Genomic DNA, 21,128 nt, shown 5'->3' with positions numbered 1-21,128 from the left:
TCCCTACAAAATCATCTAGATTTTTTTTAGAACACTCACATTTGTCAGCACAATTTCTGAAAGTCAGAACTTCTTCCTGGATGGTCAGCAAAGGAAGCTTTAGAATAGACAGTTCATTTGGAAGTAACATATCACCAGAACCAGAGGTTTCTTACACAAAATACAAAGCTGCTGAACTACCAGCTATAAGATTAAGACCTACATATATACCTTAAACCAACTTCAGTATTAGAAGAGTGGTATGTAAGAGTGGATCACCAGTGGCTGACTGATGAGGAGAACATGGCTTTAATGAAGCTCAATACCTTGTAAAGCACAGAACACTGAAGTGACAGAAAACTATTGAGGATACACAAATATAGACAGTGAATTGTTGCAGGCATATCTCATAGCAGTAGATTATTGAAAAGGCAGGTTCAATTAAGTACTAATAAGTGAAAAACAACAGATGTGCCAGAAATATCTGCCTTGTGGTTCTAACAAATTCTAACACTGAGTGCCACAGTGGCACTGATGCTGATAGTATGGGTACTCTACAGAGATTTGGACATCAGTGGAAGAACAAAAGCAGCTGGCCAGAAGAGTCACCTATCCAGAGAGCAGAAGAATGGTCAGGGAATTACAGCTGGGTCCAGCTCTGTTCAGTCTCTCCAGTGCAGGAGCATTCCAGGGACAATGGACATACCAGTGCAGTGCAGTCCTTCTCCCTTGCAGCAGACAACTCTGGTTTTGAACTAATGTTTTTGCCACTGCTTCAGCCAACAGCAGCAGCCACAGCAGGCAATCTCAAAATACTTTCACATTACTTTATGCTTTTGTCCAAATTCAGGGAAGTAACTTGGCACAGAGAGAATGGAAGGATGTTTCTTTCAAAGCCACACTTCACAATACCACCCTTTGACACTTTTTTCCCCTGCTCTGGCTGCAGCTGCCAACTACACACATAATGATGGACTCCTACCCACTTAGTAAAGAGGGGTTTGAGCACCATAGACAGTTTTCTCAAAACTGCTCAATGCTCACCAGTTGTGGAAAAGGCACACACGATGTTTTAGGAAAAGAATAGAGAACAAAGAAGAAAATACCAGTTTCACATTGCATTAAGTCTACACTTTAGACTTACCTGACTGGATATCTGATCATGGGATCATAGGGAGCCTCTTTGAAGGGACCACTGGCTGTGTCTAACCCAATCTCACAGCCAAAGACAAGTCAGCTATGCAGTGAGGCTACTTAAGGTTTTATCCAGTTGTGTCTTGGAAACTTCCAAGGATGAACACTACACAACATTTCTGGACAATCTGATCCACAGCTTTATTGTTCTCATGTTGGGGAAAAAATTTCCTTTTGCCCTTTACTTTTTTTTTTCCCTTTCAGATTACAGTGTTATTCCTTTCAAATGTCACGTTTGAAAAGGCTGCAGCAGAACAGAAAAGCAACATACAAGAGTGACTAGAGATTTGAAATAACTTCCACACAAAATAGATTACGTAGGAGTCTTCAAATTGGAAAATTGGTAACTGAGGTGATAAATATCTATTGAGATATTTAGTTGAGAATAATACGGAAAAAGTCCACTGAAAAGAAATTCTTCCAGTTTCCCATAACAAAGGAATTACAGAGAACCAAATGACATAATTAGGGAACATACTTGAAACCAAATTACTTTTTTCTAACAAGTTAAAATTATAAAACTCACTGCTGTAGAATGTAAAAACTGATCATTTTTGCTTTCTTGTAGCTATATAAATTGTCATTTACAATTAATAATTTATTATTTATTAGAATTTGCCTTCTGATCAGAACCAACTCAAGGTGAAAAAAAGAAGGCTCAGGCAGACCTTATCACTCTCTACACCCACCTGTAAGGAGGTTGTAATGAGGGGGGTGTCGGTCTCTTTTTCCAAGTAATAAGAGATAGAATGACAGGAAACAGCCTTAAGCGGCACCAAAAGAGGTTTAGGTTGGATATTGGGGGAAAATTCTTCACCAAAAGGGTTGTCAAGCTCTGGAACAGGCTGCCCAGGAAGTGGTTAAGTTGCCCTTCCTGGAGATATTAAAAAGATATGCCAATGTGGCACATAGGGACATGGTTTAGTGGTGGACTTGGCAGTGCTGGGTTAATGATTGGACTTGGTGACCTTAGAGGTCTTTTCCAACCCAAATGAATCACTGATTCTAAGGTTCCTCAGTATTGTAGGCAAAACTGCATCTTGCCATTCCTCAATGGTAAAACAATGAGTAATGGTAAAACACTGGTACTACCACTCAGTGGTAATAACTACCTTCCATTTTGCTTGTGGAAATGTGAGAGGAAGAGAAGAATAAGAAGAGAGGCAGAAAAGTCTGCTTAGCTTTAACCCTCTGGGGCTGGAGGTTATCTCATCTTGCTGGAGGCCTGGGACCTGTTCACAAGGGGTGTTACTCCCTGATGGAAAGACATGGAAGCACTGGAGCTGGACTAGCAGAGCATGGGAGAATGCAGATGCCTCAAAAATGGAAACAAGTACCTGAGTTTTTCCAGTGGTTTCTGTTTTTCCAGCATCTGCCTCCAGCTTGCCTCCCAGTGGCAGGTAACCCATTTTCCCAGACTCTTTTTCCCTCAGCACAAACAGGTCCCCCAACATTTCTCATCCATTTCAAGTTCTCACTGCTGTTAGAGAATGAGAAACTGGAGGAAAAGATGAAAGTGGCCAACGTACTTCCATGTTGGGCTTGAATGACTTGTATGCATCTTGACAATCCCACCACCTGTGAATATGCTAAATCATAAATCTCAGTGCATACTACAGCAAGCTACTCTAAGTTCAAGTAGGCACTGTATAACACATTTTCACATTATAAGACAAAATTAAATAATAAAATAAAATTTTAAAAAACCCAAAGAACGAAAAACAAAACAAAAGACCACAAAGAAACAAACCACACTAACTTCAAGGATACTTTTAAACTCAGGATATAAAGACAACCACCTTACGAGGACATACTTCAACTTTTCCACACATTTTAAATTGTCAAAATTAAATACATCAGGCAATTTTGCACCTCCTCTGCCACAGAAAAGATGCAAACAAAAATGTAATAACGACCCTTTGCAACACGAATCTTCCTCTGCTGATGAACTCCTTAGCATGGATGAAAACTTCCAGCAGGGTCTGTAAAGACCTTTGCCTAGAAACCCTCAGGCTCTGTCAGACAATGGCAGAGGGCTTACTGCCGAATTTCCAAACCTTCCTAAGAACACAACAGTCACTGAACCTTTTCAGTAAGACACCAATGTTCGTACACAACAAGTACTTGCTATTTACACAATCCTAATGTCACCTTAAGAGTCCTTTTTCCATCTATGTAATTTCTTTTCTGAAATACAGGTAGCAAAAGCTTCAGTTTATATCATGAACTAAACCCTATGTCTCCAATGTGATACCACATCCATGACTTTTAAGTGTCATTCAAGACATGAGAAAAACGAATGCTGGTTAGCACTGTGCTGCTCTGACCTGATTAACTGACTCAATCTTCCTCACACTCACACAACAAAGTGAAGAAATAGGGGATCTGTCTTCTAAGATTAAAGGATGACTATTTGCCATGTAGACAGGAAAAAATTTTTGCAGGCAGATTAAGCTGAGCACGTCAAGAAAGATTCTACTATTGCCAGAAACAGATTTAAGTAATTACATTTTACAGCATAAAATATTATACATTTATGCTTAATGCTTATGCAGTGGTGAGGACCTTAGGGAGGCCTGGAAGCTTCTACAGACTGACATATCAACATACAAAAATATGGATAATTCTACAGTCCCACGTAGTTCAAATAGATATTTACAGCTATTGCTGACTTTCATGATTTTGTATTTTTGCAAGAATGTATTTCCTCTGACTCATCTTTTCAGCAATACATGTGCACCTAATGTAAGATCCAGTTACGAGATTATTGTCATGAAAGGAAAGATTGCATTTGATACAGAATTGTAGAGTTTTACAGAAGGCAGCCTTGGTTTTAACTGCAGAATGTTGTAACCACTATGTAAATAAAGAAAAAAAATCATATAAGGATATAAGGGTACCTATTGATGGATATATTTCCAATTTCAGGATCACATAAATAGGCTAATAAATATTAATAGAATATTAGTGTGGCAAACGGTAAAAGAATGGGAAAATTATGTGATTAAAACAAATTTTGACTATTACAATGGCAATATAAAAACCCCCCAAAATATCCTATACTGCATGAAATACAAACCTTTCAACATTTCTGAAAGTGCTGTGTGAAGTTCACCAGTAAAAACTTTTACAAAGCAGTCAAATTTCAGCTGCTCAAAACTAAAGTAAAACCTACATGCCAAAGTAGTGCAGGATAAAATATTAAATTACATCAGTAATTTAAGAAGCATTTTTAAGAAACTTATGTTTTTACTTTCACACACAGTCATTTAAAAATGTTAGTGAATCCATTATTCTGGCAGGTTTTGATGGTAAAAGATCAGATTTAGGAAATGAATTATTGCCCCCTGGTGGCACATTAAGAATCAATGCAATGAAAAAGAAACTGATTTCAGATAAATAAGCAAATGCTTTATTTTAATAATCATGTTTTGTACAATTAAAGGGGGTGTTAAAAGAATGCACAGTCACTTTAATATGCATTAAAAGAACGGTAAATGTGGTATAATTTACATTTTCATCTACAGGATGGTTCTAATAAAGAATGTGTGATGGTTAATTATCGGCTTTGTAAAATGTAAATAATAACATAAAACTCTTTATCAGCAGAACGCCATAGCAAAAACTCCTAATAGTCAAGTGAGTTACTTCAAAATCTAACTTTCATTTAAAAGAATAATAAGTCTTTTTAATTTTCATATAAATATAGAAAACTTCTGAATCCATGTGGGGCTCCTCTTCACTCCATGAGATACATCAGCCGGCAAGGACAGAGAAACACAGGAACAACAGGATTTGATCTTATGACTGGCTAGAACAACAGCATAGCTAAATGTTGATGCAACGTTTTCCACATGGGTTAATACAGGAATTCATGTATCCTAATCCTTGAATTATGAGTTGTTAGCCTCCTCCTAATATCTGACCAGCCTACAGCCACCAATTCCTATTCAATGAGTTTAATACTGCTTGGCACATTCATTACATCACCTCAAACTAAAGCAGCCCTAGACATATACTCCAAACCGTTTTGCTGTTCCAGATGGAAAAAACCTGCTTTATCACAGTGGGTTTATACAATGTGTAATTGCAACGATAAAATACATCTTCCAGAATACAAAAAAAAAGAGGGAGAAATAGTCACTCCTCACAGAACTACATACATTACCACAGAGAAGTCAGTAATTAGATTATGCTGCACACACAAAAATGATCATTTTTACATTTTTGGTGAAATTATGTGTATTTTCCATGACAGGAAGACTTGCACCTGCAGCAGTCTAGCCTTGCCTTGCAATACTGTCAACCAACTTTTGCATGATGTCTTTAAATGCTCAATTCCAAATCTGCTGAAACACAGACATCTTGCCTTTGAGGAGCTGTAATATATTTTTCCCTCTTTTATTCTTGTTGATTTATTAAAGCACGAGAACAACTCACCTTAATTCTACACTTCTCTACAAGGTGAATTATTACCATGCAACTACTTGACTGAAAATTGGTTGCTGTGAAGAAAACTGCATCCTCTATTGAGGCATCTGATATATCACTGGTGATGCCATAAGCTCCTCTAAAGGAATGTCTAACTGGAAGGGCTATGAAACGCACAGTAAATGAAAATTAATTCAGTATTTTTTCAAGATAATAGAGTGTCAGTTGACATGTTTGGTCTGTCCATATTAGAATATGAACAAAGTTCTTCATGGCTTTCAATTCTTCATATCAGACTGGCAGTTTTACACATCTGATAAAATCAGGAAAGTGACTAGAAATTTCAACTGAAGTTGGGTGGGAGAAGCAAAATAGTTCGTAATTCTTCAAGAAAAGGAACTCTGTGACAGACTTACCTGCTGTAGAAGAGAGTTAATTGCCATAAAGAGCAATCAAGGAACAGATGGGCTATCTAACAAGGAGCTGTTTTAAAGAAATGTTTTTGTCTGACAAAGAGAAGTTATCTATGCAATTTTAAGACTACTGCTGAGCTTAGCAAATGTGCAAGGCATCAGTGCTTGTAAAATGCTATCAGAAGTAAGGAGGAAAGGGCAGGAGCAATGGAGCTGGTACTTGGGAAAGGATGATGCTGCAAGGTAAATGGAAAGGCTTAGTTTGGACATGCCACATTCGATGTTCCTGTCTGGCCCTAGAGGAATATACCCTGCCCTTCACGCACAGACCTCTTGTAATTAACTTATTCCTGACATGGAGTAAGTGTCTCCTCTGTGAGCAATACAAAGAGCTTTGGCTGCCTTGTACTAGCCAGTAATGACAAACTAGGTAATTTGGCAAAGAATCAATAGTAATTACTCTCACACCTACTTGCATGGCAATGCTCAGACAGAATGCTCTCTCCTTGCTCACGCTGTTACCTGGAAGAAAGATAAATCTCCCCCCTCGCGGTACCAGTGAGGACCCTCTTCTTCTTGAGGGGAAGCGTGTGAGGAGGGGCTGAGGCCCGTTCAGCCTGGAGGAGATTGAGGACAGACCTCACTGCAGTTACAGCTGCCTTGCTGAGGGGAAGAGGGACAGACGCTTCTCTTTGGTGACCAGGGACAGGACCCGAGGGAACGGCCTGAAGTTGTGTCAGGGGAGGTTTAGGCTGGATATTGGAAAATGGTTCTTCACCCAGAGGGTGTTTGGGCACTGAACAGGATCCCCAGGGTAGTGGTCACAGCACCAGCCTGAGAGAGCTCAAGGAGCATTTGGCCAACACTCTCGGGCACATGGTGGGACTCTTGAGGTGTCCTGTGCAGAGCCAGGAGCTGGACTCGACGATCCACGTGGGTCCCTCCCAATTTAGCATATTCTGTGAATCCTCCCCTCAGCCCACACTGGCCGCGGCAGCGCTCGGTGCGCTCCCGCTGTCGCACAGGCGAGGACGAGGACGAGCAGACGGATTCCGGCCCGGGTCGGGCAGGCTGCCGGGGCGGGAGGAAAGGAGCCGTGCAGAGAATCCCGGCGGGGCGGGAAGGCGCCGCGGGGGCCGATGGGTAACGGGGAGAAGGCGGCGGCGGCGCCGCGCGCGGAGGGGAGGGCGCGTGCGCGGGCCCCGCTCGTTCCCGCCCCAGCGGCCCCCGAGGCGCGCGCGGGAGCGGCGGCCATGACGGGCGGCGGCGAGGGCGGGAGCGGCCCCGCGGGGCCCCGCGCCCGGCGGCGCCCCGGAGCCTCGGCGTGAGGCGGCTCTGCGCCCGCCCTCCTCCGCCGCCTCGCCTCGGGGCCGGCCGGGGCGAGAAGGAGGAGGGGCCGGGCGGACATGGCCCGATCCGACAAGTGGGAGCGCCTGAAGCCGCTGCAGCCGGACGCGCTGCGTGTGAGTGAGGTACATGGCGGGCGGCGCGGGGAGGCGCTGCCCGGGGGCGACCGAGGGCGGGCGGTGCCGCAGCTGCGCTCCTGCCGCGGGAGCTTGTGAGGAGGCGGCCCAGAGCACGTCCTACGTCTCTGGGCGGGAAAGGTGCGGCGGGCCAGGCAGCGTGGTACCCGAGAGGAGCCTTGGGGCGCTTCTCTCCTTCGTGGCGTTGGGACGAGCTGCCTGGGAAAGGTGCTGGCATGCAAAGGGATGGGTTTTCTTGCCTGTGTTTTCTTTAGCGGAGCTAAATATGTTGTAGCTAAGTATGAGAAAAAGGGACTACAATGTGTTTTCTCCTCTTAACATCTGTAGGCGTCTTACCTGCAGCTGCCGCCGTTACCGTTAGCAATGCTATGAGGTACCTAGCAAAAAAGCCTATTTTGTAAAACTTTTTTAAAAACGGTTACATTTTTTTTAGTTAACCCTGTTGATCCATGCTTTTAATTTTGTGAAACTTCTTTAAAAATATTACTTTTTAAAAAAATTAATCCTATCAGTTGGGCGAATGGTTACTTGGTGGTATTTTCTTGAAGCCATGAAAGAGTTCATGTAAGTTTTTAGGTGGGTAATTGAAGTGATGATTATAAGAAGAAAATGGTGTTTGGCACAACTTTTTAATGTTGATATTTAGATGAGTTTACAATGAGTGATACTTTCCTGAATCAGCTTCTTATAAACAGGGAGGTCAAAGCTGTGGTAATCATTAACAGCCTTGCCTTGATGGCCGTGGAATAGTGGGTGTGAATTACACCCATCGCGGGTAGCTCGGTTTGCAGGCAGCAGATCGCTGGGATCCCTAGACAAGAGGTCATGAACTGCCCAACCCTTGGGATAACAAAGGGCAGGAAGACAGTGGCACTGAACAGGTGAGTGGATACTGAGGAACACTGCAGAAGCCACGAATTGCCAACCCTTTGGATAAGGAAAGGGTACAGAGATCGTGGCACTGCCAAGGTGTGAAGGGAGACACATGTGGGACATGGAAGAAGCAGAGGACTCAGGGGGAAGGGCAAGATTTACCTGGGTAGACTATGAGCATATAAAATTTAAAAATTCATTTATTGTGCATCCCTCTTTGGAGGTACCATCTTGGACTGTTTCTGTGTTGCTGCACCATGAATAAATGACTCTATGGAGAGACATCTGAGAGTCTGCAGTGGGAGAGCTGGGGTTGAAGCAGAGAGGAAAATGGCCAGGCTGTGTGAGTTTGGTGTGTAGGGAGTCAGGTGGGCCTCCCGTAGCTCACTGAGGCTGTCCATTGTGAAGGGGCTTTGATCCCAGCAGTGACAGCCTCTGTCACTGGGACTGTGACTGCCAGAGAGTCTCATGGATGATCAGACTGGGAAGTTTTCTTGACAGTGGGATATTCAAGACCCTGAGCCTTCTAGTAAGGAAGGCTAGTAGCAAAGTGCAGAACCAGGATTCCAGCTTACTCAGCCTTCAAGACTCCGGCTTATTGTGCCAAGAGGTAGTTGAGATTTTTGGGAAGGCAGCTTTGGAAGCTGGAGGAACCAAAGAGATAGAGATCAGTAAGGAGAAACACATTTCATCATGAGACTGAAGGCAAAAAGAGAAGAGGGAAGTGAGAATACGTGAGAGGAAGAACTCTGCAGACACCAAGGTGAGTGGAGAAAGAGGAGGAGGAGGAGGAGGTGCTCCAGGTGCCAGAGCAGACTCTCCCTGCAGCCTGTGGTGCAGACCACGGTGAAGCAGCTGCACTCCTGGAGCCCATGGAGGACCATGGGAATGCAGAGATGCACCTGCAGCCCGTGGAGGAGAGCCAGGCTGGAGCAGGTGGATGCCTGAAAGGAGGCTGTGAGGTTGAGGGAAGCCCACGCTGAACCAGGCCCCTCGCAGGGACTTGTGGACCTATGGAGAGAGGAGCCCTTGCTGGAGATGATTTTCTGCTGGGACTTGTGACCCTTGACCCACACTGGAGCAGGCTGTGCCTGAAGGACTGCACCCTGAGGAAAAGTGATGCATGTTGAAGCAGTTGGTGAACTATTGCTGTGGGATGGACTCACACTGGAGATGTTTATGGGGGGCTGTCTTCTGTGGGAGGGAACCCCACACTGAAGTAGAGGAAGGACTCTCCTCTCTGAGCAGCAGCAGGAACATTTGATGGACTGACATAACCCCCATTCCTGTCTCCCTGCAGTGCTTGTTTGGAGGATGTAGAGCTTGGGAAGGGTTTTCTTTAATCGTATTTCATTTCTCATTATTCTGCTGTGATTTTATTGGTAATAAATTTAATTATTAATATTCCCAAGTTGAGTCTGTTTTGCCCATGACAGGAGTGATCTCTTCTGGTCCTTAGCCCAGCTCACAAACTTGTTGTTCCATCTCTCCCCTGACCACTTGTGGAGGGGGGTGATAGAGCAGCTTTGGTGGGTGCCTGGCAGGGTCTGTCCCAGGGGCTGTCCTGTGGATAGGTGGAGGATGTGAGGTTAATGGGCTGGAGGAAGGGGTCCTCTAACACCTCATAAACCCAGGAAGTTGAAAATCAAGTGTTAAAGCTGTGCCTTTACCCTGCAGTGGTACAGGCTGGGGAAACACCCTGTTGAAAGGACCTGGAGGTTCTCATGGACAGTGGGCTAAATGTGCACCTGCACTGTGCATGACATTGAGGCCTATGAGGCTGTCTGAGCAGGAGAGCAGTAAATGGAAGTGATTCTTTCTCCTTACTTGGCGTATATTAGAGTGCCCTTGGAATGCTGTTCCTGATTTAGGCCCACTAGTACAAGAAGGCTGTTAATAAACTCCTGAGAGAACTTGTTAAGCCACAGCAGCCCTTCAGTAAAATCACAGCATATCCTGAGTTGAAAAGGACCCATAAGGATCATCAAGTCCAACTCCTGTCTCAGCACAGGAAAATACCAGGAATCACACCATGTTCCTGAGAGCATTATCCAAGAGCTTCTTGAACTGTGGCAGGCTTGGTGCATGACCACTTCCTTTGGGAGCTGTTCCAGTGCCCAACCACCCTCTGGGAGAAAGAACCATCTAACCCAAACTTCCTCTGACAAGTTTCATTCCATACATGCGAGCAAGTTAAGAACTTTAAAAGGTGGCCAGATATTTCACAGTTTTACGTGATGGGTGACTGAAAGGAAATGGCCATGAATTGCAATAAAAGAAGCAAGAGGGGTTGTAGTTTGCCTGAGCATCAGCGAGTTCAATGCCGTTTCATTTTTTTGAAAACAGAGTGAGTTGTGCTGAGATTAAGGGCTGAAAATTCTGTCAGGAAGTAAAAAGCATGTATTCCTTCTATCTAGTAGACAGTTCTTCACAGTAATAGCTGTTGAATTGCCAGAACTGTGATGGCTGTAACATCTAAAGTAGATTTGAGTATTTCTGATGAAGAAGCTCCCCCGTAGATATGTTTTTTGACCTTTTTTTTGACAGTTTTATGACAGTTGTTTTTTTCCCTTTTTATTTCCCCAGACACCAATGGTCGACCTGAATGTGTACAAGGACCCAGAGCTTGTGAAAAGTAAGTTGCTATGTATCATGTGTGAAAATTAATTTTGCAGTATTTCATGCCTTTCTACAACATGAGTACATGCTGTAGACAAATGAAAAGTTGTATTTAGTATCAGCAGAGCAGGAAAAATGCTGAACACTGACTGAAATAACAGATGTGAAGCAATACGTTCCTTATAGTTTGTCCTCTTCAGATCTGTTGCAGGTATACCTTCCCGCTCCTATATAGAAAATAATACACAGGAAATGTGAGTTAGAGAAAACTTGGAACAACATACTGGCAAACACTGAGTTTCAACTGGTGTTAATAAATGTGGAAATAAACTTAAGTGAATTTCTGGGTGTTGGGACTTCTTATGTTTATTTTCTCACCAGGTGAATTATTTCACACATTTCACAGGAGCACAAACTGAGTTGTTGAACCTGTCACTTTGTGTTAAGGAGTGCACAAACTTGCAGCCATGGAATGGGTGTGATAGGTTATGAGTAAAAGTGCATATCTCATTCATCTTGGGAAAAATACTGATGGCTGAAGTAGAATGTTGTCTGGGGTACTTTGTTTACACACACATCTTTCTTGAAGCATTAGACTGGAATATTGCTCAGGGACAGGCTGATCAGATTAAATACCTGGTTTGCTTTATGGCAGAAAAGACAAGTAACAGCAGAATTTGACAATCTTTTGTTGACTGGCATCAAATGAGTGTGTGCATACCATGATGTTTTGTGCCTCAGAAGTAGGTGCTTTTTTGTGCTTTTTGCATATATAAATAACATTCTCAAATTATTCATCAGTGACTTTTGCTGTTTCTGCAAATATGTTGGCAATGGATACACTTAGCACAGGTAGCTGTAGATCTTTGTTGCATTAGGAAATCAAACAATGGAATGACCAGTTATTTTGCCCTGAGACCAAATAGTGCAAACAGAGTTTGTCTACACTGAGTTCTTCAGTTCCAGGACAGATTGGTCATGTCCAGCCTGAAGCCAAGCTGACTCCTGAACTAGGGCTAATGGTTACATGGGAGGTCTGGACCAAAAAGGTGTGAAAAAGTATTCTAACAGTGTCATGAGCAGAGATAGAGCTGTGTTTCCCTGGCAGCACCTCAGCACTATCTATAGTTAACCAAAGTTTTCATTGGTTCTTGTTCAGTGATCTGATCTCACGTCCTGTAGAACATACAGTTACTCACTAATTAATATCCTAATTAATATCCATACTAGCAGTGTGGAGTCATGAATGTTGAAAGCACAAAAGTGCATGCTTGTTATTTAGATAAAATCATTGCAAACAAACATAGGAATGTGTAGTTAATAGGCTTCATACCATTGCAATGTCGGTATTAAAAACTGTAGTGCTTCCAGACTTTTATCTTCATTTATGCTTCATCGCTATCACTTTTTTAAAGGAATACTTCATCCTTACGTAGCAGCTTATCCTAAATGTTCTGCCAAAACTTTACAGAAACTATGGATGTCAAAAGGCCTCGATTTGATGCATCCTTGGTGCTTTTGACACGAAGATTTATGGCTCTTCTCAAGAAAGCTCCAGATGGTGTCCTTGATTTAAATGAAGTAGCAACAACACTTGGAGTACGAAAACGGAGAGTGTATGACATCACCAATGTGTTGGATGGAATCCACTTGATCCGGAAAAGATCTAAGAATCTTATCCAGTGGATGTGAGTTGGCTTTGAAACTTCTAGTTTCTGAAACAGTAAATACCAACAATGTTGAGTAATGTTTATAACTTTTACAGTGTCTTTAAGTATATTAAATTACTTCTCATAGATAATACTTTACTTTCTGTATCGTTATGCTGTGTGAATTACCTCATATGTTAACAAGTATCAAGTGCAGAAGTACAATGAAGCATATTTCAGCAGAATAAAGGAGTTCCTTACTGTTTTCTGTTAGTATACTTGGTGTTTAATAAACAGACTTTTATTTATACAAACATACTGGATAACTTTCCTATTTTTCTTAGAGGTAACAATCTTGACCAAGTTGTTGGAAAAGCACCAGAGCAGCAAAACCTTAGAGATGAACTTTCTGACTTATCAGCGATGGAAGAAGCTCTGGATGAATTAATCAAGAATTGTGCTCATCAGATATTTGAACTAATAGATGACAAAGAAAATGCAAAATATCCTTTCAACTCTTGCATTATTTTAACACATGGTTTTGATTGCATGTACTCATGTATCTGTAGGAAGTGTAGGCTGATACCACAGGTATGTAGTACTGCTTGATAATGGTAAACTTCTTGATTATTTTGTATCTGAAGAGTGCCAGTCGTGTGCCTTGCTTTGCAGTGTCATGGACAGTCTAGCCTGTCCTCAGAGGAGTGCTGCTTGGGTGACCTTTCCACTGCAGAAGAATAAAATGGGGCAGTAGTGTTGGTACCCTGACCATCACCCTGTTCTCTCCATTTGAGTTGTCTCAGGGCAGGTCTTGACCAACCAGTGAGCTCAAGCTGCTCAGTGAGGTGACAGAGAGGACTCAGGATGGAGCCCCAGTGGCCTGTCACCAAGGAGATATAATGGTATGGTGGTCGTGTCCTAATACTCTTCTCTCTTTAAGGAGATTCCAGTGCAGTTCTGACTTTCAGATGGGTTTTAACAATAGAAAAGAGACTTATTTTAATATATGGCATAAAGATTGAATTTTGGCTTTGGGTTACAATAAAATATTATTTAGCTCCCTTGTTTGGCAGGATGTTAAGGTGTGTGTCCAAATGAAATGTGCTCATTTTCTTTACACCGTATTGGTTAAGAAAATAGGTTTATAGTGTCTCAGGAAATTATCTTAATGCTATTAAAAATAGAAGGTAGTTTCTGAAGAACAGTATTCCCTCTGCTTCATAGTCTTATGACATCTGTGAAAACTGTTTGGGTTTTTGTATAACATTGGGTATATTTTTAAAAGCTTTTTTTCCTTCCTGGAAATACACAGTGTTGGGAAAGATTAATCAGGGAAACCTTATAAATATGATTGCTTAGCAAAAGATTCTGAAAATATGAAACCTGTAATCAAGATAGAAATGGAAGCTTACTTTGAGTTGTAGGATACCGAGTCTTAGTTACTATATAACCTAAAGACAATAGCCTAGCCAGCTGAAGGAGAATCCCTTTTGATTGAACAAGACCTTTCTGTTGGCTAAGGGATCCAAAGGTCAATGTAGCAAAACAGAAAAGTCTAAAGAGTAGTTTTTAGAGTTTAAAATATAACACATGGTAATGTAGTGGTTCTTATAGGCTGTATGTAGATTCTATAGGGTTTTGTGTCTTGTATTGGTTGGTCACTGTAAATTAGAATATTCATCACAAAAGGAGATATGATGTATTGTAACCAGGACCTCGCTCTCTTGTCTTGGCTCTCCTACCTTTCGCCCCTCTTCTCTTCTCTCTTTGCCCTCTTCACTCTCTGGTCCCTGCTCTCTTGGCTCTCCTCTCTTCACCCTCTTCACTCTCTTGGCTTTCCCTCTCTGGTCCCTACCCTCTTGCTCTCTCTCGTTCTCTGGGACTTCCCTTCAGCCAAGGCTGGTGGCTGAAGGGAAGGCCCTTTCTACCCACGACCCTGCAATAAAACCACATATTCTAGAATATCTCAGGTTTGCAGAGTACCTTGTCCCTGATATCAAATGCTTCTACAACACAGAAGTATTTTTCTACCATTAGCTGATACTTCATTTTACAAAGCTAATATTAACCTCTACTGAATTTTTGATCAATTTTCTGAAGTTGGTATTCTGCCTCAACATATCTTGACATCACACTCTTTGCTTCTGCCCGTTAGCAAATTACTGTACAGATTCCTTGACCAATGTTCACACTAGCTTATGTGACGTACCAAGATATCCGAAGCATTCAGGCATTTCAGGAACAGATTGTGATTGCAATCAAAGCTCCAGAGGAAACCAAATTGGAAATACCAGTTCCTAAAGATGTAAGTTTTATACATTTCTCCTAAAGGAACAAACGTTTTCAAATTTGATTTTTTGCAGCTGCAGTCGGTAATTGACTTCCCCTTTCTTTGTCATGCAGATAGTGGTAGTTCATTGTTCTTGTGTTCCACGAAACGATGCTGCAGGGATAATAGTCTTACAAACTTACTTGCTGTTTTTTTTTTCTTTTTGCCTAAATTATTAAGGCATAAATGTATCTGAGCTTTAGTTAGTTACCTGGTTTTGCAATGTACAGTATGGTTGGAAAAAAAAAAAACATTTTGTCAGTCTGGTAGATCATATCTAGAGGAATTTTTCATGGAGTGGGGCTGTGCCCTTTCCTCACCCCACAGGACTATGTTCTCATCTCACAGAGGAGCCCGAGCTTTGCCTCTGCACCCAGCAGTGCTGCAGCTGCATAGTGGGGCCTCTGTACTGGGAACCCACTGCTGGTAGTGCTCTAAGAGGGCAAATACTGGAAGGCAGCCTAAGATAACAAACAGAACTTCAGTTCTATTTTCTTTTTTGTATGAACATTTTTGATGATCTTCCCAATTGCGTAGTCATCGAAGTTGCCTTGCTGTGTGGACAGAAAGTTGGGGATCTCTTAAGAAAAGGAGATAAATCAGTAGAGCCAAAAGATCTCCAGTAGTTTCCCTGGTCAAAGGAGCTGTCTCTCATGCAGTGGAGATGAAAAAGATACAATTCCAAATGCCTCCTGGAGCAATAAAAAGGCAGAATTTAAAAAGCTGTACAACAGAACAGAATATTTTCTCCATTATGCAGTAAGATTTATTTGCTCTGTGTCTTGCAATGTGATGTCTGCTGAAGGAAAGCAGTAGAAGAAATAGGGATTAGTTGCTTTACCATGTCTTTAAAGCAACGTACTCCAGTTTGTTGTCTGCTGTATGGTACTGTTTTGTCAAGTTTTTAAATTTGGTTACTCTTCCTAAGCATATAGTAAGTTTTGGTCATATATCTGAAGGTCAGTGGAAAGACTAAACAAATACTTAAATGCACATTCATCAAAAATGGTGTTAGCTTAATTCTGCATAATAATTGTCCTACAAATATATGTAATAGTCATTATTTATGTGGAAGTATTAACAATTTCAAATAGTTACATAATTTCTGTATTTGTTCTGTGCTTATCTATTGTCTTTAAAATATGTGCAAAAACAGATAAAGAATGGGTAAGATTTGTTCTTTGGATTGTATGCAAGTTGCTGTTTTACAGGATCACATAGAAGTACATGTGAAGAGCACAAAAGGACCCATCGATGTGTATTTATGTGAGGTGGAAAAAGAGAAGCCAGGTGCCAAAACTTGTGAAGATACAGATACTGTCACTAGTGAAAGTGAAACTGATACATCATTTTATCCTGATGAAGGTAACATCCTCCTTTTTTACATTTTTATCCACATGTAGTTTTTGGGGGGTTTTAAGGTTGTTACATCATTCTGATGAAGTTGTAAGCTGTACTGTTGAACAAGTATCATTTTCATTGTGTGTGGGAGTGTAGGAAATGCCTGGAAGAGAAGTCTGTGCTGTTGTGTTACCTCACAGCAGCAGGAGGTCAGAGAGTCAGGCACATGCACATAGAGCAAGGCACTCTTGTTCCCTGGCCTTTTCCTTCCTTCACTCTTTGCTGGTTTCCTGTGGGAGCTGCGCTCCGTGGATGGAGCAGCGTGTGTCAGCTCTCAGCTGCTGCACTGCAGAGTCCTGCTCAGCTGAGATTGTTGCCATGGGAGTCATGATGCTGTTCTAAATGAGACTGTGCTGCTGCTCATTCCTGCCCTAAGCGAGAGCAGACAGAAGAGAGGGCGTAGTATTTTAATCTCCTAAAACAATATTGGATGGAATAGAGACTCTGAAGAACCCTAGTGCTGCAGGATGTTGTGGCTTAAAAACAAATGGGGCAGGAATTGCAGTAGCTCAGAACACAAAGAGAAATTATTTTTAGAAGTGCTGCCTTAGAGGTGAAGGGAAGAATTGACTTTTTCATCCTAGGCATTTTTTACTTCATTTTGCTTGTGAAACAACTCAGAATTGTATTTTGTACAATTAGAGTAATCATATTCCTTTTTTACTTTCCTTTTAAAGTAAGATCTCCGATGGAAGAGAAAAAACCATTTGAGATGCCAGATTAATTGCAACACAAAAATCTAATACAGGATGTAAATATCTGTGTTATAGGGCTTTTCCAAAGCTGCTTGGATCTGCAAGCTTCATAACCTGAAATATTCCAAAGTGTTTTAAGAAGCCAGCAGTGGATTGGTTCAGTGCTTTCACAGATTGCTTATCTTCCCAGGTCAAAAGACAACAGTTCCTGGAGTTGCCACTTGGAGTTTTGTTTTCTTGATTGCATGTGACCTAAAGAACTTAGGGAAAACAGTATTTTTTACCTTACAATTTTAATTGACAGAAAACACAGATATTCAATTACTTCCAAAAAGAAAGGTTGGAGAACTATTTCTGGAATGGTCCACAATCTGTGTGAGAATGTATAAAATGAAGAAATGCACTTTTCAGTTCTGAGGCTGCACTACTAAGCAGGATTGTCAAATACAAGCATAACAAAGAACTGGTGTATTGGAACCTTTTGCTATAAAGAACAAGATTAAATATCCTGAGGGTTATGTCTTATACTGTGTAGGTGCTGTTTGCATCCAGCTCTACATGAACTATGGTATCAACACTGAAGTGAAATAATTGGGCTTTGTGTACATAGTTGTATCATTTCTAAATAGTTACTGATGTACATTTATTGAGATGGTTTGTATTTCTGCCTTTGTACAGCAAAGCAATAAAATAAGCTTACAAAAATATGAAATAGTTTAATGAAACGTGTTGGGTTGCATTTGCTGCAATTCACTGAGTAACTACAAACATTTTAAATCATGTGAAGATTTAAAATCTGTTTTATCTGGTGCTGTCAGATAACACTTAGATCTGGATTTTCTGATGCCATAGTACTGTCACAATTTTCAGAAGAATAATCAATAACTACTCCAGTTTCTGGAGTTTACATACAGCAGAGCTTTAGCTGAGTACCATGACATCTTTGTGGCTCAGCTTGCAAAAATATGTAAAATACTTTAGGACTACATCTGTATGATCCATCTTTTTTATCCATAAAACAAAGCTGTGGAATTTGGATACTGGATTTTCTAAGGGAGTGAACTATCACTGTACAAATGCTGTCCTTGGGCTCACTTCATCCCAGTATCAAACTGTATGCCAGAGGTTTCTGTAGGGGTGGGGTGGATTGGCAGCTTTGGTTTAAAATGGGAAGTCCAAGTCCTTGTTTTCCTGATGACACAGGAAACTATATATATATATATATATGACAACTTTACATCTACTCACAAATGAGAGCATCAAAGCTAATTAACCCCTGAATGTTCTAGCCAGCAACTCTACAGCTATTTTAGAGAGATGCAGTGAAATTAAATGCCCTATGGTCTATAAGGTGGCACAGGTGACACTGATGAGCCTAAATACACCTAGAGATTGAGAGTTAATTCAGTTTTCCACAAGGTTCCCTAATTCTGCAAAATGCACAGTAGTATACTATGCAAATTGGGGAAAAAATGCCAAGTACAAGCTTGTGTCAGATCTTGCATTTTTATCTATGTCCTACCAACCTCTGGCTCCAGAATACAGGACTTTAATATAGGATACTATTTTTCTGCCTATGAAATTCGAACTACAGGCTGAGCTGTAATAATAATAAATAAAAGCAAAGTGACAGCTCAGTTAATACATAGAACATGGTAAGAATAAAGAAGGTGTTCCTCCAGTGAAGCTGGGAATGAGAGTTAAACTTAAGACAGCATTTTTTTGCACAGGAAAATTGTCCTTTTCCTTCAGTGACTGGTGTCTTTTCAGATGGCAAATTCTCTATCTGATGTTTTACACCACTGTTCTGTTTTGGTGGGTGGGGAGTCTGTGCCAAAGAGAAGCTTTGATTCCCCCTATGCTAGTTCAACAACTCAGGACAATGTTGGCCATAAAATGTGTAAAAATTTCCAACACTGACAACTAGTTCTGAATGCTGTATGCTGGGGTAGATTTTTGTTGCACGATCATAAAATCCTAGACTGGTTAGGGTTGGAATGGACCTTAAAGATCATGCAGTTCCAACACCTGTGCTTTGCAGCACCTTCCCCTACATCACAGAATTATTTCAGTTGGAAGGATCTCCAAGACCATCAACGCCAACCTTTGACCAAACACCACAATGTCAACTAGACCACTGAGTGTCAGATGCAGTCATTCCTTGAACTCCCCCAGGGATGATGATGACTCCACCTCCCTGGGCAGCCAGTTCCAGTGCTTCACAATTCTTCCAGTGAAGAAATTCTTCCTGATGTCCAACCTGTTTGAGGTTTGAGGCCATTTCCTCTCATCCTGGTTGCTCAAAGCCCCATCCAACCTGGCCTTGGAACACTTCCAGAGATGAGGCGTCCACAGCTTCTCTTGGCAACCTGTTCCAGTGCCTCTCCAGCCTCATAATAAAGAATTTCTTCCTAATATTTAATCTAAACCTATCCTCTAACTCTCAGCCATTACCTACCTTATCTATAGAGTAAGGAAGTATATTTTTACAAAATAACCATCTTAAAAATGTTAGGAAGTCTGTGTTCAACAACTCAGCACATTGGGATTTTTCATTTTGAACACGTCTCTAGTGATTGCTTTTCCTCACATATTTGTACAGGTTTTCTAGCACTATAATTAATTTTTTAGCCACACAGTTTTTACAGTGAAATGGAAGAAGCTGTAAAATGGCAATTATACTATTATTATTTTATTAAATACATCTGTTGTTTTAATAGTGCACCTTCACTGGAACAATTGGACTTTTGAAGATTAAACCACTGCATTTACTACTTGGTTACATACAGTATTACCCATTGGTGATGCTGGAAAACAATGTACTGTATAAGCTCAGTGCACTAACTAGCTGAAAAGATTTAACTTGGACTTGAAAAATTCCCGAGTGATGCTGGACTTACACAGAAGTTACAAGCTCACTTGTAAATGTGACAGTACCTTACTCTGAATTTGTATAATAATGCTTGATTTTTTTTCTGAGAGATTATTATTTTTGTTGAGTCCATATCTGTCCATGTTCAGTATATTTGTATGTGTAAGAAGCTGTCTTGGCTATTTGAGGACTATAATAAATTAAAAGTTTCTAATACTCTTTTTGTCTTCCCTTCAATAAGAATGGCTAAGCATCTGAATGCATTAATCAGCAATAGCAGCAGCTAGGATCCATAATTATGAAATGCCCAGTTCTGCTGATTCTTACTGGAAAATGTGCTGCAGGTTGCCAGTTCAGCCATTATTTGGTGTAGGAAATCACTTGTCAAGAGTTTTCAGATGTGAACTACAGTTTTAAATAAAGTGATTTTTAAAGAAGAGAGAAGATTCCTGCAAATTACTGTCTGTTGGAAAGCATTTGAAAGCCAGCAATATTCTTAATTTTGAATGATCTTTTTGGTGTCTGTGAAGAGCCTCATTTATAAGCATAATTAAACACTGCTTTCACAGGTCACTTTAGCTTGTCCTTGTCAGTGGCAGAGCTCAGCTGCTGGCCAGGCCATGAGCTGCTCCCAGCGTGCTGGGGCTGGCTGCAACCTCTAAACCCTCCTGATCCATGATCCCGGGGCATGGGCTGGCCCTGGCACCCTGCTGGGACCTCAGTGACTGCTGAAGGGTTTATCCCAAACCCAGTCTGCCATTTTTGGTTCCACCTCTGATCTGCCTGGGCTAACTGGTGAGAAGTGCCTTGAGGTTAAAATCATAGAAACTACACTTGGCTGTGTAGGTTATATAAATCTAGAGGAGGCTTCTCACTGTTTAGAGATGTTTAGGACTGGATGCTCATTTGTCGAAAAGCACGGTCTGTGTTTTGGAGGAAATTTAATGATGTTTGCAGAGAAAGGGCAGCCTGGTTCTGTCCATGTATGACATCCCTGGTTCCTTCCTTCCCTGCCAACCCCTGCAGGCAGAGAGTGGGTGATGTGAGGGCCTGGAGCTGGGCTCTCCAGACACCCACCATGTGGATGTGGGCTCATGGAAGCTTCTTACCATGTGATCCATGAATGAGGTGGTTGCAATTGCCTCTGGATTAAGGGATGGGGTTATAGAAGATGATCCTAGAAGCAAAT

The 21,128-nt window shown here is 41.5% G+C and overlaps 1 protein-coding gene across 1 annotated transcript; it reads left to right on the top strand.

Annotated features, from left to right (window-relative positions):
* The first annotated feature begins 7,362 nt into the window (after positions 1 to 7,362).
* On the top strand, positions 7,363 to 19,307 carry E2F6 (E2F transcription factor 6). The gene is made up of 7 exons (XM_083858489.1): positions 7,363 to 7,489; positions 10,961 to 11,009; positions 12,465 to 12,681; positions 12,987 to 13,146; positions 14,834 to 14,947; positions 16,183 to 16,336; positions 17,050 to 19,307. Exons 1-7 carry the CDS (start codon positions 7,424 to 7,426, stop codon positions 17,094 to 17,096), a joined length of 807 nt encoding a protein of 268 aa, XP_083714615.1. The 5' UTR covers positions 7,363 to 7,423; the 3' UTR covers positions 17,097 to 19,307.
* Positions 19,308 to 21,128: the final 1,821 nt, after the last annotated feature.

The sequence above is a fragment of the Zosterops lateralis genome (assembly GCF_965231275.1).
Source record: "Zosterops lateralis genome assembly, chromosome: 3".
In the NCBI taxonomy this organism is placed as follows: Eukaryota; Metazoa; Chordata; class Aves; order Passeriformes; family Zosteropidae; genus Zosterops; species Zosterops lateralis.
Note: the sequence above shows the minus strand (reverse complement) of the source record. Positions and strands in the feature narration are given on the sequence as shown.

Excerpts from the sequence above, each read along its gene's own strand:
- E2F6 (XM_083858489.1), top strand. The coding sequence starts at position 7,424 with ATGGCCCGATCCGACAAGTGGGAGCGCCTGAAGCCGCTGCAGCCGGAC. Across the intron at positions 7,490-10,960 it reads ACGCGCTGCGTGTGAGTGAG|ACACCAATGGTCGACCTGAA; the intron begins GTACATGGCGGG and ends TTATTTCCCCAG. Across the intron at positions 13,147-14,833 it reads ATGACAAAGAAAATGCAAAA|CTAGCTTATGTGACGTACCA; the intron begins TATCCTTTCAAC and ends CCAATGTTCACA.